Source organism: Coenobita brevimanus, chromosome 80 (assembly GCF_032717465.1).
Source record: "Coenobita brevimanus isolate Jiangsu-jjx chromosome 80, ASM3271746v2, whole genome shotgun sequence".
Lineage (NCBI taxonomy): Eukaryota > Metazoa > Arthropoda > Malacostraca > Decapoda > Coenobitidae > Coenobita > Coenobita brevimanus.
In genome coordinates, this window is record NC_137033.1 from 59,841,031 (window position 1) to 59,864,890 (window position 23,860).

Sequence of the window (23,860 nt, forward strand, 5' to 3'; positions counted from 1 at the left end):
AGGGAGAGGACGAAGTACTCGTATTCTATAGGGAGAAGGACGAAAGGAAGAAGTCAAGTGGAGGAAAGAGAGAGAGAGAGAGAGAGAGAGAGAGAGAGAGAGAGAGAGGAGGGGGGGGAGGGAGGTCGTGAAGATGGGGTAGGAAAAAGAGGGAGAGAGAGGTGTACTTTAAGAGTAGAAGGACGAAACGAAAAAGTCAAGTGAAGGAGGTGAAGAGGGTTCATCAAGGTGGAGGGAGATATGAGAGACGCCAAGGGAGGGAAAGGAGATTTGGTCGTCACGTGGGGAAGGAAGGAAGAATGAAAGGGGATAACGTCAAACGGGGAAGAGGGGACGTAGACAAGGACATATAATTCTGCAGGAAGAACAAGAGCCGTAGATTCACAGACTTACAAGAACTTCCTAGTTATAATTTAGATATGCTTAAGCAGTAATGATGAGGACAAAATATTTCATCATGTCATGGCTCTTAGTTTATCATGCAAAAACAAAATATCCTTCGTTGCCAAGTGTTATTCATCGTCTTGTACAATCTTTCCACGTCTGTTGTGCTTTGTGGAGGAACAAAAAGCATTAGTTCTGACTATGGCCACGATTTCTGTCCACGATTCTTAGGCTTCAGGAGGCGATTATTAAAATTACACCGTACTGTCCTATTCTGTTTACATCAATTCTGCCAGTATCGCAATATTCTGCATAATAACGTACAGAAAGATATTAACTATATATATCCAAAAATAAAAATGGCTTAAGGAGAGATGCTAGGGAGCTTCCTTCCTTGCAGATTATATGCAGTATTTATCTGGACGTTAACATTACTCGCTATAAATAATATCAGCTACGACAGAGAGAAAATGACTGGAATTTCTTTTGCTTTATAACCCAGTCGTAATCTCAGGTCGGGAAAGTGGAGGTTTTTAGCAGCGAAGCACTAAACGTTAGATTCGACAGGGTATCGATGGTAAAATTTCCTGTGAACATTTCATTTACGACGGCTAAAATTGATTGTTAAAATCGTGGGTAAAAAAAATCTCAGCTACAACAGGAGGGCCTGGTCATAAGCTCATTTGGCATGAGAGTTCAAACATGAAGCCAGGCCAGTTGGTGGTAGATTTAAGCACCAAATTAACGAAGCACCGTATCTCAGGTGGTATGGGGATTAATCTTCAGTTTATTGGTTAAAAATTCAACTTTCGACGGGGGTGATAGATCAATAATTTCGTATATATCCCAAACATGAAACCAGGTCAGGAGTAGTGGAAGCTTTTAGCAGTGAAGCATCTCCGAACCCGAGGCACCGAAGCACCTTTGAACCTGCTCGATTATAGCCTCGTTTAGAGCAGTATCACCCCATCAGTGTTATTGGATACGGGGGAAGCAACGAGCACCGGTCGCCACTTTACCTGATTTTCTGGCTTTACACTGAGCTGGGTTTCTTACACCTGTGAATGTAGATTTATATCACACTGGGTTACGTTTCTCACGCTTATGAATGTAGATTTAGCTTACATAGAGCTAGAAACGTATGCCTAAATATATGTACGGTGAATTTTTGGCATTACGGTGAGTTAGGCTTTTTGTATACAGTTACATTACACTGAATATCCATCTTACATTATGCCAGATTCCTCACTTATTCTTCACTTGCGTTCCCATTTACTGTGGATGAGGTTTGTTATACTTATTTTCCACGCTTATAATTTCATTTAGACTGCGCTGCATTGTGTTGTTTGAACCATATATCTGTATCTCCCAGTTATCTATCTGTGTATTGCCAGACGTCTTAATCTCGTAAGGGGCGGTCACAAACAAGTCGCCTCCATGTCGCCCTGTCCTTTACCATACGGCGGCCCTCACTTCACGTCCACCCTTCTCTGATTATATCGTTCCACTCCATCCTTCCATTTCATCCCTGGTCTCCCCCTCCCCTTTTTCTCTTCCACCTCAGTCACACTCGCACACTCTTTTAGTCAGTCTCACAGTCCCTATCCTCTCCACAATACCAAATAATAATCCCAATAATTCTGCAATTTTTTTTTTAATGGTTTCCACACTAAGGCGGAAACCATATTGTATTTCTTGTTTCTCCTTCTTCTCCTCCTCCTCCTCATGATGATGATGATGAATGTTCATATGATGATGATGATATCATCATCATCTTATGAACATTATCGTCATCATCATCGTCATCATCATCATCACCATCACCATCATCATCTTTTTCTCCTTCTTCGTCTCCTCCTCCTCTTCCTCCTCCTCCTCCTCCTCCTCCTCCTCGTCTCCCTTCCTCTTCTACTTCTTCTTCTTCTCTTCCTTTCTCTTCTTCGTTTTTTCTTTCATTCTCTTCATCTCTTCCTTTCTCTTCTTCGTTTTCTCTTCCTTCCCCTTCTTCGTTTTCTCCTCCTCCTCCTTCCTCCTCCTCCTCCTCCTCCTCCTTGTCCTCAGGTACACTCACCGTAATTGAAAACAAGCTACTGGTCTGGTTTGTTGTTTGTAAAGAAAAAAGCATAAAGCCTTTGTTTTTTATATCTAAACTTTCCATGAAGCAACATCCCCCTCCCCTTTGGGGATTAACTAAAGCTGAAGTCTGAATGCCGAACTGACGCTTGAGTTAGCTGTGATGGGGGTGGGTTGCTTGAACAGACATAAGATCGAGCCCCTGTCGTAAGTGTCAATTCTTTTTGTAGGAAAAACAGGAGACATGGACAGTTTCTACCCCTTTTTTTCCGGTTGTATATATATATATATATAAAGTGGTAGGTAAGGGCGCTCACCATCCACTCACTCGATGTAGTGATGCTCTAGGGTGTCTTCCCTTTCATCTCCTCCCTCCTTTCCTTCCTTCCTCTTCTGTCTTTCTTTACTTAATTCTTTCCTCGTCCTTCTGTCTATGGGTGACTTTACAATCCCTCTTTTGTCTTTCCTTCATTCTTTCCTCTCCTTCTGCCTATGGGTGACTCTACACTGAGTGGCAAGCCGAGTGGTTTCCTGTACATAAGGAAACCATTTACTACGCTGAGTGGTAACCATATAACCAAATTATGGCGCCTGGTGGTTTAGTGGGTAATTGCGGCGCACCAGTCTGATTGAGCCGGTGAAGGTTTATATCCAAGGGATGGTTGAGGTTTATTGCTTACGTAATGCCACTCAGGGATGTGTGAGGCAGGTCACTCTCATCTTAAGTGTCAGGACCAAGTTGCCTAGCCCCGGGTTCCTGCGCTCCTCATGGGGCACCGTAGGACTGGATGATGGATGGATGGATTATGGGTATGCCTATATTTATATTTATATATGTGTTTATCATATATTTGTATTTATATATATTATATATATATCTGTCTGTCTATCTGTCGATATCTATCTATCTCTCTCTCTCTATCTGTCTGTCTATCTATCTACCTACCTACCTATATATATATATATATATATATATATATATATATATATATATATATATATATATAGAGTATATATATCTATATATACACATATATATATATATATATATATATATATATATATATATATATATATATATATATATATATATATATATATAAATAATTACCCGAAGGCAGTCTTACATCGAGTGAGTGGATGGTGCGCACCCCTCCTGCTTTTAAAACAGGAGTGTGGCCCTTGGCTGGTAATGTGTTAAGTAATTGTTGTAAAACTGTAGCATATTTGAGTTACAGAAAAATAATATAAACAGAAGCGAAAAAGGAGAGGCAAATTTCCAATATTCATTTGGTACAGCCTCCCCCAGCAGCAGCAGCAGCATCCATTAGCGTGTGTATAGCCCAGTGTTGTGGTGTGGCTTCGCTTCATCACTTGCCTAAAAATAGCAAACTGTGCGAACCTGGTGATTGACCCCGCCCGGAGTTCAACGACCGTGGTTAAAGAGAGGATGGTAATAGGCGGATAATATTCACATTATTTTTTGAAGGGTGTGTGTGTTGTGGGCTGAATATGTGGTCTGGCTTCAGCAGGATATAATAATACAGAATTCCAAGTAGCCAGAATATACAAATATAATCCGTCATCGTAGTGAAATGCTATTATGACCCCATCCAAAGGTGAACGGCATTGGTGGGCGGGTGTGGGGGGGGGGTGATGGCGTAAAACCAGAGCACAAGTTTATGTTATAAACTCTTAGACTTTTTTTGGGGGGGAGGGGGGTAAGGGGGGAGTAGGTGGGGAGGCCCATCATTCACTCACTTGATGTACTACTAATGTAACTCCACTCTGACCAGTCATGCTTTCCGTGGTGGCCATAAACCAAATGGACGGCTGTGGTCTAGTGAGTTAAGGCGCTGTTAATGGATAGGGTCCATAGGGAATTGGTCCGAGAGGTTCTTCGGGGTTTATTTTTCACACTACCATTCATGGACGAGCGACTGTTCACTCGCTTAATGTGCTCTGGACTAAACCTGGTTCTGGGCTCCTGTGCTGCTGCTGTGGCTGTAAAGGACTGTATGGAAGGATAGATGCAGGTATGTCTTAAAAATGCCCCCGCTAATACCAATACACCAGTCCTGTATGAGACACGCCCAGCATGTATTCAGTATGGACTGTGGGTGTTAGCTCCCAAGTGGTGACATGTGAAGGTGTTTGGCATACAGGAGGATTACTGGACCTCGGGAACAGGCTGCCAAGTCTTGCCCAGGGTCGGACACATAAAAAATTGTGACGTGTTTGTATCATGCCTGGATGATTTTATTCACTAAAGGAGACTTCGAAGTGAATGGGTTAGATTATAGTATTCAGTTTTCCATTTCTTTACATTGTTAAGTGTTCTACTCTGGGTATAGACTTAACAGCTGCTCCCCTTAGTCCAGCAGACCTTCTAAGTACCACACACCTTCACATGTCACCACTAAGGCGCGAATACTGACCGTCCATATTGTATTGCAAACATGCTATGGCGTCTCACTTAAGACTGATGCATTGATATTAGCGTGTGTGTGTGTGTGTGTGTGTGTGTGTGTATGTTTTTTGAGTTGGTGGGTCATGTGGAAAATCACTAAAGCCCATTTTATCAGACTGTTCCCTGCCCAAGCGTGGTGTGGAACTCGCATTATTTCAGACAACAGACGATCTCTTGAACCACCGGGCCACCACCTCTCTCTCTCTCTCTCTCTCTCTCTCTCTCTCTCTCTCTCTCTCTCTCTCTCTCTCTCTCTCGAGGTAACTTTTGTGGTGTGTTTGGGAAAAGTAAGTGTGAAGGAAAAAATTATGCTCTTGGCGAGTTAATATCCTTACCGCATTGGGCTTGAGTGGGCTAAGAGTGGGAAGGAGGGAGAGAAGAAGAGAAGGAGGGAGAGAAGGAAGGAGAGAAGAGAAGGAGGAGGGACGGAAAGGAGGGAGAGAAGAGAAGGGAAGGAAATTGAGAAGAGAAGAAGGGAGAGAAAAGAATGAAGAAGTGAAGAAAAGGAAAGAGAGAAGAGAAGGATGGAGAAACGAAAAGGAATGAGACATGCAAGGGAAGGAGAGAAGAGAAGGAAGGAGAGACGAGAAAGAAGGAAGAAAACGATAAAGGGAGGAGTAGGAACAGGGAAAGACGAAGAAAAGAAAAAAAAAAATGGCAGCAAAAGCCAGATAGCGGGAGGAGTGAAGCACGGTAGTAGGAGGCTAAAGAATTGCAAAGATAGAAGAAAGTTAATTAGAAAGGAAAACGAAAAAGAACTGGAGTGATGAATCAGTAGGAAGTCGTTTACAGCTAAATGGATGCGCACCTGGAGTACACACCCTTTACGTAACTGCAGGTTAGTTCTGTGTGTCCAGATCTCTCATAAGGAAGTCATGCTCCTCGTTATCCCTTTCACGAGACCTGCTTTGTTCTCCCAACCCTTCCTCGGTATTAGCCAGGCGAGTGTAGTGAAATATGGCAGGTTGTGAGCGTAGAGTTTAACGAGCTTCATACTTTGCTTAGGTTATTGTTCTTTGCATATTCAAGGCCAGAAAGATGTGGCTCTCGAAGGCACCATCACAAAACGTGCCTGTATAATTTTAGAGCCATTGTCCAGGGTAGGAGTATGAAATGTGGCGGGATGCAAGTGTAGTCTTATCATGGTGCTACACTCACCTTATTTTTTAGTTTTTTTTTACTAATGGTGAAGAATAGTGGGTCCATCAAAAATATTACCACAGACACGCAACGTCAACGCTTCCTTTAAAGTTGTGCATTTTAATTTCCGATTATGTTAAACAAAAATGTCAAACGAAAATTGGGGCAATACTATGTCCTCGCTTGTGTTCTTGCATATCTGCAACCTGTCAAGACTGTCTGTTACTTTATAGATCCTTTCATTCACACAGTCACGCCAATATAACTTTCCGCGTGCTCTTCTCACTATACGCGCGCATACACACACCCACACAATCACCAAGCCTCGGAGCCGGGAGGGCATCAGAGCCACCACCATCCGCCCCTCTCCCTGTGACGACCAAGCGAGATGCCTGGAACCATCGTCTAACTCAGTTCACTATTTCTGCAACATTCGTGGCCTTTCTTTTTCTTCTAACTTTCTGTTGAACACCATCTCTCTTCTTCTAAACCTCACCTTCTCTTCCCTACCGAGACTCAGCTGTCTGAGGCGACTGATAGCAAACCCTTCTCTGTATCCTCCTGCTTTCTTTATACTCATTTCAAAGTCAAAGGTGGTTTTTGTGCATATGTTAGCAACAACATATCTTGCTTTCGTGTTCCTGAACTTGAATCTTCTGAATTCTCTGCCCCCTGGCTTCGGCAATCCCGTCATTCTCTGACTAAATATATCTGCGTTGTTTACTTATCCCCTAATTCTACTGACTATGAAAAATTCTTCGACTATCTTCCATCTAAGATGTGACACGTCCTATTCATTTCTTCTTTCTCTCATATCTCCATCCTAGGTGATTTCAATGTTCAGCACTATCATTGGCACTCGTCTCCTCTCACTGATCCACCTGATGAACAAGCCAACTTCTTTTCTATCCTTAATGACCTAGAGCAGCTTGTACAGCACCCTACCCGTATCCCTGACCGCCTTGGAGAGAGTTCCAAGATACTTGACCTCTTCCTTACAGCTAATCCTTCTGCTTATGCTGTTAATCTCTCCTCTGATCACAGCCTTATCACCTTAGCGTGTCCTGTCGCTCCAGTAAGGCCTGTGGACTCCCCCAAGAAGCAGCGGGTGTGGTATTTTGGAGCTGCTAATTGGGAGACCCTCAGGCAGTACATCTTTGATTTTCCCTGGAATGATTATTGCTTTCATGGCCGAGAGCCATCTGAGTGTGCCTTGCACATTACGGAGGTTGTTCTCTCAGGCTTGGAAGCATACATTCCATTCTCATATCCTTTGATTAATGCAAAGAAACCTTGGTTTAATCACGCCTGTTCTAATGCTGTCCACAACAAGGAGAAGGCCTACAAAAGGTACTGGAGCCAATTAACCCCTGAATCTCATCTCTTCTATGTTTCTGCCCAGAATCATGCTAAGTCTGTTTTTCGCCCTGCTAAAAATAATTTCATTCTTATTAAATGCCTTGAACTCTCCAACTCAAAATCTCCCTGCCCCCTCTGGCACCTTGCCAAAAACCTTTCTAACAACTTTACCAATCATCTTTTCCTCTCTTTTCCAGTCTGATGGCTCTGTAACTATTTTTTCTACTGATAAAGCGGAACTCTTCGCTCAGACTTTCTCCTCCAGTTCCTTCTTAGACAATTCCGGTGCTGTTCCTCCGTCACTTCCCCCCTCTGACTTCCTCATGGCTGACATTAAACTTTCTTCAATTGATGTATTTTCTACCATCACTGGCCTCAATACTAACAAGGCATATGGGCCTTATGGGGTTCCTCCTGTTTTCCTCAAGAACTGTGCTTCTGTGCTTACACCCTGCATAGGTAAACTCTTTCGCCTTTGTTTGTCAGCTTGTACCTTTCCTTCTTGCTGGAAGTTTGCAATCAGCCGGCGTGTCCCAAAGAAGGGTGACCATTCCCAACCTCTAACTATCGCCCAGTAGCTTTAACATCCTGTATTTCAAAAACTTTCGAGTCTAATCGTAACAAAAAAAATTTTAAAGCACCTTTCCTATCACAGCCTTCGTTCCGGTCGTCAGTATGGATTCCGCCAGGGATACTCCAATGGCGATCTTCTCAGACTCCAGGTCATCCTCCTTTCGGGACTTATCATGGTCATCCCCCCTTCGGGACTTTGGCGAAAGGTTTGCCATTGCACTTGACATCTCAAAGGCTTTCGATCAAGTATGACATAAATCTTTTATTTTCAAACTGCCCTCTTTCGGTTTATATCCTTCTACCTATGCCTTCATCTCTAGCTTCCTCTCTGCTTGTTCTATACCTGCTGTTGTAGACGGCCATCGTTCTTCTAGAGCCATCAGTAGTGGTGCTCCTCATCACATACATTCTAAGCTGCACATAAAACCCAATCCACTCTTACAGTGATGACTCCACCCTTCATCTTTCCATGTGCTTCCTGCAGCGTCCATCTCAGCAGGTGCTTCAGCAAACAAGGGATGAGGCTATCTCACACCTAACGTCTGACTTGGCTTATATATCTGACTGGGATAACAGTAACCCTTTCGTTTTTAATGCCTCGAAAACTTAGTTCTTACATCTTTCAACCGATCAGAATCCTCCACAGGAGTATCCTCTAATTTTTAACAGTATTGAGCTCATTAATGAATCCTTTTAAAACATACTTGGGGTTTCATTCTCTCGGGATTTATCTTGGAAAGATCATATTAACTCTCTTGTAAAATCTGCTTCCAAGAGATTAGGTGTGCTATACCGACTCCTTACCTTCTTTACCCCTGCACAGTTGTTGACTTTATACACGGGTTTTATTCGCCCCTGTGTAGAGTACAACTCTCATGTGTGGGGAGGCTTCACACACACAGCCCTTCTCAACAAGATGGAGTCAAAGGCGTTTCTTCTCATTAACTCTCCTCCTCTTACTGGCTCCCTTCAACCTCTGTCTCTTCGCCACACAGTTGCATCTTTATCTCTTTTCTATCGTTATTTCAATGGTCACTGCTCCTCTGAACTATCTGCTTGCATCTCTCCACCCCTCTAGCAACAAACACTCATTCTTTTTCCTTCCAGCTCTCTAATGCAAGAGTTAACCGTTACACCCAGTCCTTCATGTGTGCAACAGGTCAGCTCTGGAACTATTTCCCTCTGTCTGTTTTCCATTGCCTATGATCTCCAGTCACTCAAACTCAGTGTGTCCAGGCATCTTAAAATGAACGGATCTTGAATTTGGCTTTCAGTTATTTTTTGTTTTTTCTTGGAGGGAAGTTTTGCAGGCTCCTGGTCCTTGGTTCCTTCTTTCTTGCATTAATAAAGAAAAAAAAATCCCCTACCTGTAGCACGGGTAGGAGTTGGCCAGTTCTCCATTTATAGTAAGTGATGATCCTGGGCCCTACCTCTCATTACACACTGTAGATCCGTTTCAAACATGTCTTGCACTTTTGGACTGTGGTAAACGTGTCTGCCCATATCAGGCATGTGTGAACCGGCCGCTGCGATATACTACAAGCATTTCCTTCAGCAGGGTAAACAAAGTATCAAATGACATGAATAAATGATGATACTGATCGAGTGTGAAGTAATTTATATCGCCGGGAGAATTAAGAGTGGAGAACATTAGGGATATAAGCTTCATCTTTCTTTGACATTTGGCGATACCTTTATAGTCCTTGGCTGCCGTGAGAGTGTGTGAGATGAATGAATTAGTCCGTCACAGGCAGAAATAAAATACGAAGTTCCTTATATTAAAAAAAAAAGTTGATTTAGTAAACTGTAATATTTCTGGTTAGCCGAGATTAAATGTAAAGTTTTGTAGTTTGCAGTTACAGTGTTAAAGGAAAGTGCAGAGAGAGAGAGAGAGAGAGAGAGAGAGAGAGAGAGAGAGAGAGACCCACCTGAAATCTGTCATCAGCGGAGTACGTATGATATCCCGTCGTGAGAATGTGCAGGTCCCTTCGTCTCAGCCACGTCACCTGTCGAAGCAAAATGACCGTATTATGAAAAGTGGAAATGGGCGAAGGAGTAAAAGAGTTCCTTATTTTGAACGATTATTTATGGAACACCTGTATTCACACCTGCTTCTTAGATTACAATACCATACATTAAAGTCAGATTTGTATTTTCATCACACGTTTCAGAAATTAGGGAATTGTTCACAGCTCTGCCGTCTCAGGTCCTTATTCTCGTCGGGGAAGGAGGTTCCCTAGCACCTCTTCCTTAGCGATTTATTTTCGGATCGGGTTGGTTAATATCCTTTTATACTTTATTTATGCAAAGTATGACAATATTTCAAGGAATTATGTAACAGAATAGGGCAGTAAAGTGTAAAAAGCAAGAGAAGTCGCTTACGAAAAAGTGTTTGGGGAGCTTTCTTCACCGCCGAGAATACGACCCTCAGTTCTAACTATTTGGCTCAAAGGCCCGTATTCCTGTCAATTAAGGAAGCTCCCTAACACCTCTTCCTTAGCGATTTATGTTGCTTATTTCACCTTGCCTTCCTCTTCTGCGTGACCTAAATCAATTTAATATCAGTATACTCAGCATAAATAACGTACAAATCTATTTTTGCGAGACTAATCCAAAAAGCAAATCGGTGAGCAAGATGTGTTAAGGAATTGAGCCGCCAAGAACACGAGCCAAAGTCAAATATGTTCTACCAAATCAAAGTTAAGCATGGGATAAATATTGTTTCTGCATGTAGTGGCATATAGTGGATTACAAGCGTTATCGGGCCGCTAAATTCTTGGTCCTAGCGTGGGCACTCTGGTTTCTCCCTCGATTTCAACTTAAACTTTTATCATGTATGTTCGCACAGTAAAAAAAATGAAGGTGAGGCGGAATGGACAAAAATATTTATTTGTGGAATACAGCAGGGATTCCTAATAAGACAGTATTATAGTGAACAGTAATGGAGCTTAGATGCATTTTTGATGGTGCGCAAGAAAACAAACGTTTAAACGCAAATTACAATCATTCGGTCGTCAGTCAAAGAGCGCGTTCGTGATCTAAATCATAGCCAGATGGAGAAGCACAGGAAGGGACATGAGCGTTTACAAGGAACAACAACCGGCAGCTTTGTTCATTTGTTCATCTCGATACAAAACTTTCAATTAACGTGCATGGCGTGCTCGAAGACACGCAAAAGAAAAGAAAAGAAAAGAAAAAAGGGATGGGTTAAACAATATTACCTGCCATGCGGCCCCCGAGATACGCACTGACACCAAACTTGACATGGCCCTGCAGTGACAGACTGGACATGCCCATACGAAATTTGAGTTCATTCCACGCAGCGGTATGACTTGTAGAGGGTTCCCAATGTCTGGCAAGAAATCGGCAAAAAAGTGCTCGTGGCTCGCAGCTGACCGCACGCAGCTGTAATTTGTACCACCCATATCAGCCCGTCGTTCCGCGTCTTTTAATTTATGGCACATTGACATCCGAGGGAATTAAATGTGGACACGCGCGCGCGCGCGCACACACACACACACACACACACACACACACACACACACACACACACACACACACACACACACACACACACACACACACACACACACACACACACACACACACACACACACACACACACACAACGCTCACTAGCATAGTAGTATTGATTATTCTCTTTTCATTTATATTTAAAGCAACAACAGTATTAGTCACCCAAGCTGACATGAATACGACACCAAAGCCTGTATTCTCGTACTGGAAGCTTCCTATCACCTCTTCCTTAGCGACTTATTTTTTTTTTTATATGTCTGGGCTTTATACGTTATTTATGCAAAGTATGGCGACATCAGAAGGATTTATATAACATAAGAGGAAGGTAAAGTGTAACAAGCATATTAAATCGCTTAGGAAAACGTGTTAGGGAGCTTTCTTAACGGAGAAGAATACTTGCCTCGCTACCCCTGCCGATAAAGCGATACTGGACCCAACCCAAGTGGTATTCCAACAGTGAATCTGATAGCTTTCCATGGCAGGGGAGTTGGTGTGTGTGTGTGTGTGTGTGTGTGTGTGTGTGTGTGTGTGTGTGTGTGTGTGTGTGTGTGTGTGTGTGTGTGTGTGTGTGAGAGAGAGAGAGGGAGAGAGAGAGAGAATGATCATGGGAAGAATAAGCAAGAACGTCTATCTATCTATCTATTGCCAGACGCCTCAATCCCGTTCGGGGTGGCCACAAACAAATCGTCTCCACGTCGCCCTGTCCCTCGCTATTTCACTGCCCTGCTCCCAACTCACACCCCACTCTCTCTCATATACCTCTCCACCCCATCCCTCCATCTCATCCTCGGCCTCCCCCTCCCTCTCCCCCCCTCCACCTCACTCACATACACTTTCTTCGTCAGTCTTTCACCCTCGTACCTGAGAAAAAAATGAAGGAAAAAACGAGAGAGAGAGAGAGAGAGAGAGAATGATCATGAGAAGAAGAAACAAGAACGTACCTGAGAAAAAAATGAAGGAAAAGAGAGAGAGAGAGAGAGAGAGAGAGAGAGAGAGAGAGAGAGAGAGAGAGAGAGAGAGAGAGAGACCATTATATAAATACATTCCATAGCTTTTATTTTCTTAGGAGTCAAGAGAAGTTCGTGAAAGCTCTATTCTCAAGTGAGTTTTGTTGTTAAAAGCCTGTGGGATTTAAAGAGCTTGTCCGTTTCTCCTTTTGTCTAAATAAATGCTCGGTATGGACTTTAACTCTCTCTCTCTCTCTCTCTCTCTCTCTCTCTCTCTCTCTCTCTCAAATCCAGCTCAGGAATAAAGTCTGCCACAAGACCTTCATCCGAAAGATCTGCCCGGCCACATGACTGGATGGTGGTGGAGGAGGGGAGGGAGGAGTGGAGGAAAGGAGAGGGAAAGGAGAAGGAGAGGGGGAGGGAGAGGAAGGGGAGGAATGGAGGAGAGGAGAGGGAGAAGGGTTACGGAGGAGAGAGAGGGTGGGGTGAGGGAGGAGAGCATGGAGTGAGGTGGGGTGGAGAGGAGCATGGCGTGGAGTAATTAGGAGAGGTGGAGAAAGGCGAACTAGTGGGGGAGAGATGGAGGACAAGAGATGGAGAGTGGGAAGTAAAGTAGAGAAGGAGTGAGGGGTGAGCTTGTATAGGGGTGAGGGAGAAAAGATGGGATGGGCATGAGATGGGGGGTTGGGTGGGGGAGAGAGAAAGGGCATGGTAGGGGGGGTGTAGAAGGAGAGGGTGGGGTGTAGTGAACGAGAAGGGGAGGGTTGAGTGAGGGAGGGGAGAAAGAGAAAGAAATGGGTAAAATAATCAAATGGGGAGAAAAGGAATTAAAAAGAGATGGTATGAGAGAGGAAGCGAATGGGGTGAAGAAGAGGGGGGGGGAGAGGAAAAGGAAAGGGTGGGGTGGATGAGGGAGAAGGTGAGATACAAGTGGCCGAAAAGACAGGGAGAGGATAGGGTGGGGAGAAACGATGAAAGGAGGAAGGGTGGGAAGAAAGAAGGAAAATAAGAAAGTGGGGTAGACATGGGGAGATGTATGCAGGCAGGCGAGGGAGAGGGAATGGATGGTGTGGAATGGGACTGAGGTGTGAAAGATGGAAGAGCAGAGGAGGTGAAGTAGGGGAGAATAGTGGAGTGAAGATGGAGAGGATGGGTTGAGGTTAGGAGGAGAGGGAGAGGGTGGGATGGAGAAGGAAAGAGAGGGGGAGACGGTGAGGTGGGGGAGGAGAGGGTAAGGAGTGGGTAAGGCTGGTGGGGAGGATGAGAAAGATGGGGTGGTGGAGAAGGTAGGGGATAGGAGGATACAGACAGGACAGGGAGAGGGTGGGGTGGACTGAGGGTAGGTGTGTTGCAGTTGAGTAGGGTAGTTGCTATGCATGAAGGATAGATTGGCTCTAGAGATACACAACTTCTGAGGGATGTAATTCTGGCTGGTCGATTTTGATGGCGTATACAGATTGCTAAAAAAAATCGTTTCATGTAGCTAGATAGATGGATAGATTGTGATAGACATATTGCTAAACACACACACATACACACACACACACACACACACACACACACACACACACACACACACACACACACACACACACACACACACACACACACACACACACACACACGCTTCTCTTCCATTACCGACTGAACAAAGGCACGGCCACAGCTTTAATATTATTTCCGGGTTACGTGAAAAATGAGCCTTAGTTATGAGGTAAAAATGAGTTTCCTTGGTTACTAGTCAAATCAGGCTTCCAGTCAGACTACACCTGGCCATTAACAGAGCTGAGGGAGGTTAGGGTCTTGGTCAGGTTAGATGCAGCGCTCTATCAAAGGCGCTATAATGCTGAATCATCCCCCTTGGCTGAAGTGACCTTATCCACGAACCATTCAAAACACGTAACTCTTCAGCACGTGAGAAGAATAAGCTGTTTTTATTGCTGTTACCGCCACGTGATGACATTCAAGGCAGGTAACCACGATGAAATGAAGACCAGGAGGGTAACCTGTACCATCTGTGCCTTCCCTCTTTGAAGACTCTAGCAGGGTAACCTGTACCATCTGTGCCTTCCCTCTTTGAAGACTCTAGCAGGGTAACCTGTACCATCTGTGCCTTCCCTCTTTGAAGACTCTAGCAGGGTAACCTGTACCATCTGTGCCTTCCCTCTTTGAAGACTCTAGCAGGGTAACCTGTACCATCTGTGCCTTCCCTCTTTGAAGACTTGAAGGAATGGCAATGGCGGTCCCTTCCTTTGGTTAAGGTGACGCCGCTGACTTTACCCAACACCCAACACCCCGCTGAAATAGGCTGTGTCCAACCCACTTTACCCAACACCCCGCTGAAATAGGCTGTGTCCAACCAACTTTACCCAACACCCCGCTGAAATAGGCTGTGTCCAACCAACTTTACCCAACACCCCGCTGAAATAGGCTGTGTCCAACCAACTTTACCCAACACCCCGCTGAAATAGGCTGTGTCCAACCCACTTTACCCAACACCCCGCTGAAATAGGCTGTGTCCAACCAACTTTACCCAACACCCCGCTGAAATAGGCTGTGTCCAACCCAACGCACCCTGATCCCTCACTCTATATCAGGAACCTCTGTCTGGAGGGAGAGAAGAGGAGGAGGAGAGAACAGACAGGGAGAGAAAGGAGGAGGAGTGGACAGAAAGGGGGAATGGAAGAAGAGAAAGAGGAGCGAAGACAAGCGATAGGGAAAGAAAGGGAAAGAGTAAAGAGAAAGGGGAAATGAGAGGAAAGAATGGAGAGATAAAAAGAGGAACTTGGATAAGAGAATGAAGGGAGAGAGGAGGGAGATCAAGAAAAGGGGGAATGAGAGTGCATAAAGATGGAAAGAGAGAAGAGAAAGTCGGGAGAGGAGAAGAGACAGGAAGAGGGAGAGGGTATGAGGGGAGAGAAAGACGGGAGGAGAGAAGAGAGAAGGAGAGATAGAAGGGATGCGAGAAGAGAGAGGGGAGATAAAGAGGGAATAAGATGAAAGAATGAAGAGAGAGAGAGAGAGGTGAAGTGAGGAGGAGAGACGTAGATAACGAGAGGATTAGAGAAGAAAATAGAGACGGAGAGGGAAAGATGGGGAGAGAAGAGAAGAGAGGGAGAAAGGAGAGGAAAGCGGAATGAAGGAAAGGAAGCAGAAATGGAGGGAAAAACGGAGAAAATGCGGGTGAAATTCAAAGCATGAAAGAGAAATGAATAAAAAAAAAACTGGTCCAAGAAAATGAAGGTGGGAGACACACATAGGCATCTAAAGAGCAAATAAAAATCCAGGAGAAGAAAACGCGAGAACGAAAGAACTGGAGAGTTTAGGAATAAGAGCAGAGAAGAAAAGAAGGATGTAAGGCAGAGAGAAGGTGGAAAACAGGAATGGAAGACAGTAAATTACGAATGCAAGGATATGATGGAGCATGGACAGGGAAGGGATGGAAAAGAGAGGAAGAAAACGAGAGAGTAAGAAAAAAGGAAATATGAAAAACGAAGATTAATGAAACAGCAAGAAAGGAAAGACGAGAAAATATTAATATAACCCTGATTTCCGTCCTTAAGGAGCTTATTTCACGTAGCACAACTGTAAAGAGATTAAGGCTTTACATCCTCTCCACAGCACTTCTTCGTGACGAGCATCATACCCGTGTAGTGTTAGTTTACTGATACAACCAGCTTGCGGGATTGAGAGGTGGCAATAGTAGACCAAGATAAAATGAAAGGAGAGTATTTAGAATTAAGGAAGGTTTGTGTAAGTACTGACATCCTCTTCAGTTTCTCATGCTGACTCCTGGCTGTATAGTTTGGGAAGACTATGAATAAAGTCCTGATTATAACCTCTTCTGTCGGGCTAGCCTAAGCTTAATGAAATTATCTGGCAGTACCAGGATTAAAAAAGGAGGCCTTGGTGCTGAGATACATAGATTGTTAAATATATATAGGTATATATATATATATATATATATATATATATATATATATATATATATATATATATATATATATATAAAAGCGATTTTTCTTGGTACTTCTGTGTATAAGGCTATTCTAAGTAACTAATATTTAAGGTTGATATCAGATCGTGTAATATAATTGAGACAGTGTAATAAATAGTTACTGAAATACGACACACTACAGTATTTCAAAGCCCTACGTCCTGTGTTTCAGAAGTTTTACAGTGTTGCTACATCTTGCAGTGAACAGATCAGAAGCCATCTCCTTTAGCCCCATCAGTACACTAACCTCGATTTCACTAAGTTCATGCCAGTCGCCCGATGATCATATTTTATGGGAATCTCCCTTTCCTTGGGGGAAACAGCCTAGGTATATAGATAGATAGATTTTATTGCCGCACCCACTTTGGCGGCCAAATAGCCTATAGCGCTTGTCCCTAACTGTGTCACTTCCTCCCTCACTCATTCATCGGATTACAACGATAGGAGGGTTAGGATAGCGAGATGTTGCACAATGGTTGTCCTTTCCCCGCGCCAGGATGCAGGCAGGGTGGAGCCACGAAGGCTGCTTCCCACAGGGGCGGTGACTCCGGAGTGTACCACCCAAAGTCGTCAGGCCTGGCCATTTTTTAAGAAACCTAGGAACACTAATTTCTGCACAGTGGTTGAACTTCACTTGATACAGGTTGTAACCATGTTGTGACCCCCAAGGGCCATCCCCACGGGGTAGCGGTCCCCCGGGGGTCTCACTCAAAATTATTTTGCGCGGCCAATTTTTTAAACCGAAGAATAAGATATTGTGCATATTGATAGATGTTCATCCCGGCCGCGTTTCGGGAAGGGTGGAACCACCGAGCTTGGCCTCATCCTGGGGTTGGGGTGGTCCCCGTGGATCCCGGCAGAGCCATTATACAATGCCATAGTTTTTAACCAAGGTCCCCGAAAGGAGACAAAGCCATATTTTTTCCCCTATGGGCATGACATTTTGTAAAAGGCTAGGTCTTAGCTAGGGCCACGTGTTTGGCAGGGTGAGACACCCAAAAGCCTTCCCCCACGGGGTGAGGGGGAGGAATCCGTGAGGGTCTTGGCCAAATTATTTATGCTCGGTCAGAGTTGTAACCTAAGAACACGAAATTCCGCATACTGGTTGACGTTCACCCCAGTCACGTTTTAGGTAGGGTGAAACCCACGATGTTCACCCCCACGGAAGGGGGCAGGCCCCAGGGGGGACAACGACGCCGTAGTTTGAACGTAGGCACACGAAATTTTGCACAGTAATAGATCTTCACCCAGACCAAAATATGTAGGAGTGGGACCCCGGGGTTGGCGCCTCCGCTTCAACAATTTGTCTCATTAATTCCTTCCTTACCCTGACATCTTCAGTGTATGGCATTTCCTACCTTCAGAAAAATTTCGTTTTTGTCAGTGGAGTTGCAAACGTCCTTAAGCTCAGCAGTGGTCTACATACTTTTGTTGTCGTTGTTATTTTTTTTTTTAATGCAAGTAAGAAGGAGCTAAAAGTAGAAGCCTGCAAGATTGTTCCCTCTCCCTCCCGCTCACCAAAAATAGCCAATTCAAGATCCGTTCATTTCGAGACGCGTGGACACACTGCGTTTAAAAGGTTGGAGGTCATAGACAGTAAGAAGTACAGAGGAAGACAGTTCCAGAGTTGACCTGTTGCATATATATGACGAACTAGGAGTAGCAGTTAACGCTTGCATCAGCGAGCTGGACAGAAAAGGGATGAGAGTTTGCTGCAAGATGGTCCCTACGAGCCCGCTGCAGTGGTAGAGGGATGCAAGCAGACAGTTTAGAGGAGCAGTGAATATTGAAGAAGCGACAGAAAAGAGATAAAGATGCAACAGTGCGGCGAAGAAACAGAGGTATGAACGACGCCAGTAAGTGGAGGAGAGTTAATGCGACGAAAAGCCTTTGATTGGACGTTGTTGAGAAGAGCTGAACAGTATGTGGTGAGCCTCCCCACACACAGTTTTACTAGCCACAGGGGCGAATGAAACCTCGGTATAAAGTCAACAGTTGTGCAGGGGTATAGAAGGCACGAGTCGGCCTACTGCTGTGGACGCATTTAACTATTCTATGAAGAGCATCACGAGACATTACTATTTAGCAAAACTTCTCCCCTCCTCCCCCCCAAAAAAAACAATGCAGTAAAAAGGTTTGGTCGAAATAAAGGTATAATAATGTAAATTTCAACTGCCACAGTTTTAATTTTGTGGAGAGCATTTTAAAGCAACCTGGGACGCTAAAAAAAAAATTCGGTATATTTTTCGTTTAATTTCCTTAGTGCTTCATGAAATACAGAAGACATACACAGTGCTGTCGTAATTCCCTCCGACAAGGAAAGTATGTTTTCATCCCTGTTTGTTTTTTGTTTGCCTGTCAGCAGGGTTACTCTAAAACAGAGATCTGGGTCAACTGTAGTGGGTAGACAGCCCATGTCCCAGGAAACAATCGATTGTCTTTTGGAGCCGATCCGGATCTTATTACAAATCCTGAATCCGGAAAACACTTCCTGCGAAACCTTAATTAGTGATGAGAAAACCTGACCCATGATGAGGAGTGGTTTGGAAATTACGTTGGCCTTGTCGGAGAGATGCGCTCCACTGAGTGCCCCTCTAGTTAAAGTTCATGTTTTTATTTCCCTTAATTTATATTTATTTATTTATTCATTATTTATTTAATTATAAATTTGTTTTAATGGTGTCTGGATAGAAAAATGAAAGTTTGACACACAATGAGCAACTGAACATAAAGAAAGGATGAACTGACTTGCCTGAGTGTGTGTGTGTGTGTGTGTGTGTGTGTGTATGTGTGTTGTAGTGAGAAGCTAACTGTATTATCTATCCCATTACACCCTTACCATATCACTCATTAATTTCTCCACCTGCAGTATACCTAAGTTACTTACATAATATTCACCCCATTATGTCAGGAGAGGCAATTTTTCCATAGTGGAAGGGAAAATTGTAACCATTTGTTTGTAACCACTTGTAAACCAGTAATATGTAAGTGCGTTCTAAGTGCGTGACCTGTTTCACTTACGTAAGGTCTAGTTACTTCAAATTCTGCTTACATAGAGCTTTACTTGAGAGAGACAGGAGCGCGCTGGCCTCTTTCGGTGTGATAAAGGAGTGGTGTGGTGGGGCGGCAAGACCTCTGCAGTTCTTGTGTAAATATATATCCGCAGTATAGCACCGGAGTTTGGATTTACCTGTGTTCCACGAGTGTGTGTGTGTGTGTGTGTGTGTGTGTGTGTGTGTGTGTGTGTGTGTGTGTTCACCAGTAGCTGTGTGTGTGTCAGAAAGAAGAAGGTTAGGAGGAGAAGTGGGCGGAAAAGAAAGAAGAAGAGTTAGAACAGAAGGAGGAGGAAAAGAAGATTAAAGGCTAGGACGGAAGTGGTAAGAGAGATGGAGTAAGAGTAGGATGGAAGGAGAAAGACTGGGTGTGACAGGAAAAATATCCATGACGGTAAATGATGGGAGAGAGAGGAGAGAAGATGGAAGAGCTCGAAAGAATGAGAAGGAAGGACGGAAGAAGAGACAGACAACGAGAGAGAGAGAGAGAGAGAGAGATCACGGGCAGAAATATAAGTACACAGACAGACGAAAAGCCAAAGAAAAGAGAGAGAAAAAGAGAGAGAATGGAGTTACGGCGATTAATTAAAAAAAATAGACAGACAGGTAAAAATGCTCAGGTAGATAGAAAGAGAAAGCAACAGAAAGATTAAAAAAAAGAGAAAAAGAGAGAGAGTGTGTATCGCGGGTGGAGACGAGCAAAAAATGTCCACAGTTTTGCTGGCGAGGTAAAAGACTTGATATGAAACGCCATTTGCCAAGTGTGGTGGTTGTGGTTGTGGTGGTGGTTAAAGGTTGAGGTGGTGGTGGAGGTGGTGGTGGTTGATGGTGGTGGTGGTAGTCGTTGTGGTTGATGGTGGCGGTGGTGGTGGTTGTGGTTGATGGTGGAGGTGGTGGTGGTTATTGTGGTTGATGGTGGTGGTGGTTATTGTGGTTGGTGGTGGTGGTGGTTATTGTGGTTGATGGTGGTGGTGGTTGTGGTTGGTTATGGAGGTGTTGGTGGTTGTGGTTGGTGGTGCAGGTGGTTGTAGTTGATGGTGGTGGTGGTGGTGGTGGTTGTGATTGATGGTGGTGGTGGTGGTGGTTGATGGTGGAGGTGGTGGTGGTTGATGGTGGAGGTGGTGATGGTGGTAGTCGTTGTGGTTGATGGTGGTGGTGGTGGTGGTTGTGGCTGATGGTGCTGATGGTAATTGTAGATGATGGTGGTGGTGGTGGTGGTGGTGTGGTTGATGGTGGTGGTGGTTATTGTGGTTGATTGTGGTGGTGGTTGTGGTTGGTTATGGATGTGGTGGTGGTGTTGTGGTTGATAGTGGTGGTGGTGGTGTTGTGGTTGATAGTGGTGGTGGTGGTGGTGTGGCTGATGGTGGTGGTGGTGTTGTGGTTGATGGTGGTGGTGGTGGTGTTGTGGTTGATGGTGGTGGTGGTGGTGTTGTGGTTGATGGTGGTGGTGGTGGTGTTGTGGTTGATGGTGGTGGTGGTGGTGTTGTGGTTGATGGTGGTGGTGGTGGTGTTGTGGTTGATGGTGGTGGTGGTTATTGTGTTTGATGGTGGTGGTTGTTGTGGTTGATGGTGGTGGTGGTTGTGGTTGATGGTGGTTGTGTTGTGGTTGATGGTGGTGGTGGTGGTGGTGGTGGTTATTGTGGTTGATGGTGGTGGTGGTTATTGTGGTTGATGGTGGTGGTGGTTGTGGTTGGTTATGGAGGTGTTGGTGGTTGTGGTTGGTGGTGCAGGTGGTTGTAGTTGATGGTGGTGGTGGTGGTGGTTGATGGTGGAGGTGGTGGTGGTTGATGGTGGTGGTGGTGGTAGTCGTTGTGGTTGATGGTGGTAGTGGTGGTGTTGTGGTTGATGGTGGAGGTGGTGGTGGTTGATGGTGGAGGTGGTGGTGGTGGTAGTCGTTGTGGTTGATGGTGGTAGTGGTGGTGTTGTGGTTGATGGTGGAGGTGGTGGTGGTTGATGGTGGAGGTGGTGGTGGTGGTAGTCGTTGTGGTTGATGGTGGTAGTGGAGGTGGTGATGGTTGATGATGGAAGTGGTGGTGGTTGTGGCTGATGGTGCTGATGATAATTGTAGATGATGGTGGTGGTGGTGGTGGTGTTGTGGTTGATTGTGGTGGTGGTTGTGGTTGGTTATGGATGTGGTGGTGGTGGTGTGGTTGATAGTGGTGGTGGTGGTGTTGTGGTTGATGGTGGTGGTGTTGTGGTTGTGGTTGATGGAGGTGTTGGTGGTTGTGGTTGGTGGTGCAGGTGGTTGTAGTTGATGGTGGTGGTGGTTGTGGTGCTTATTGTGGTTGATGCTGGTGGTGGTAGTGGTAGGGGTGGTTGTGGTGGTGGTGGTGGTTATGGTTGATGCTGGTGGTGGTAGTGGTAGGGGTGGTTGTGGTGGTGGTGGTGGTTATGGTTGATGCTGGTGGTGGTAGTGGTAGGGGTGGTTGTGGTGGAAACAGTCTATCTTTCGGCTAAGTGGGTTTAAATCTTCCCTTCCGGCTTCCTTCTTCCTCCCCCGTCGTCTCCCCTTCTTGCCTCCATCCTTATCCTCCCCCTTCTCCCCTTTCCTCCCTCCCACTTCTCCTTTCTTCTTCCTTCTTGTTTCCTTTTCTCCTCTCCCCCCCCTTCTTTCTGATTCCTCCTTCCTCCTCCTCCCTTTATTTCCCTCCTTCCTCCTTTGCTTCCTCCCTGTCTTCCTCCTTTTACTCCTTCCTTACCTCCTTCCTTCTCTTCCCAGTTCCTTATTCCTTCTCTCCTTCCCATCTTTCAACTCTTCCTGACTCTTCCTCCTCCATTTCTCTTCCATCTCCTTCATTCTTTCCTCCATCCTTCTTCTATCCCTCCTTTTTTAATATTTCTCTCTCCTCCTCCTCCCTCTCCGACCTTCCCTTCATTCCTCCAATCCTTCTTGAACTCCATCTTCTTTTCCCCTTCCTTCTTTCTCTTTTTCCTTCCTCCTCTTCCTTCTTCTTCTTCTCCTCCTCCTTCCCTCCTTTCCTCCTCCCTTATCTCCGTCCCTCCTCTTTTCCTTCCTTCATCTGGACAGCATATTCCCAAATCCCCTCTTTATGTCTTTCATTTCTTCATTCATTCTCTCCCTCCTTCCTTCATTCCCTCAGTCAGCATTTTACTGCTCTCTCTCTCTCTCTCTCTCTCTCTCTCTCTCTCTCTCTCTCTCTCTCTCCAGCGTACCTACGAGGGTAATCAAATGCAGGAATTAAGCAGAGTGTAATTTGATGAGACACTGAGGAAAGGACAGAGAGGGAGGGAGAGGGAGAGAGAGAGAGAGAGAGAGAGAGGATTGAGGGATGAAGGGAAGATGAGGACGAAGGATGCAAGAAGAATGGGAGAGAGAGAGAGAGAGAGATGGGAAGAAGAGGGTGAGGAGGAAAGAGATCAAGGGATGGAGGGAGGGAGGAAGGGTGAGAAGGAAGGAGAGAGGGAGACAGGAAGGACTAAGATGGCTCGTGGGAGAAGGAAGGGGGAGAATTGGGGAGGTATGGAGAGGTGGCAGGAGGAAAGGTGGAAGCTAAGGAAGAAGGAAGAGAGATGAGAAAATGAGAGAAGGAGAGTGAAGGAGGAATAAAGGTAAGAGTGAGGAAGGAAGGTAATGAAAGGAGAGTGAGAGGGAATGAGAAGGTATACAGCATGGAAGGAAGATGACGGGAAAACTGAGAGAGAGAGAGAGAGAGAGAGAGAGAGAGAGAGAGAGAGAGAGATGAGGAGGGCAGGAAGTGGGATAGAAACGAGGAAGGGAGGAAATGGTAGGAAGAAAAAGGGAAATTGGAAGAGTAGTGACGGAGGAAAAGGAGAGAGAGAGAGAGAGAGAGAGAGAGAGAGAGAGAGAGAGAGAGAGAGAGAGAGAGAGAGAGAGAGAGGAGGGGCGTTGGGGGGAGGGGAAGAGAAAGAAAATGACAAATATGTCGTAAAAGCTTCTAGGAACTCAATGCAGGAAGTGGGGGATGAAATCTGAGAGAGAGAGAGAGAGAGAGAGAGAGAGAGAGAGACAGTGAAAAGAGAAAATGAAGCGTAAATGAGGCTAACTGCATCTCTCTCTCCCTCTCTCCCTCCATCTTGAGACAGACTGACAGATGAGGAGGAGAAGGAGAGGGGAAGGAAAAAAAAGTGAGACAAGAAGGAGACAATGAGAGAGAGAGAGAGAGAGAGAGAGAGAGAGAGAGAGAGAGAGAGAGAGAGAGAGAGAGAGATGCTCTGAGGAGAGGTAAGCAGATGCAAGAAGTTTTAGAGTGAGGAAATCAGGCTTTGTGAAGAGCATAACTGATGAAGGTGCAGAGTTACCTTCATCACGTCCACATAACGAAGCCTAACCTAGCCTAACTTTTCC

The 23,860-nt window shown here is 45.0% G+C and overlaps 1 protein-coding gene across 1 annotated transcript in view; it reads right to left on the reverse strand.

Moving 5' to 3' along the window:
* LOC145409368 (zwei Ig domain protein zig-8-like) overlaps window positions 1-23,860 on the reverse strand; it is a 66,090-nt gene that overhangs the window by 33,417 nt on the left and 8,813 nt on the right. Inside the window, exon 2 of the mRNA XM_080279839.1 lies at window positions 9,928-10,005. Coding sequence (XP_080135965.1) covers window positions 9,928-10,005 — 78 coding nt within the window. The remainder of the gene's footprint in view (window positions 1-9,927; window positions 10,006-23,860) is intronic.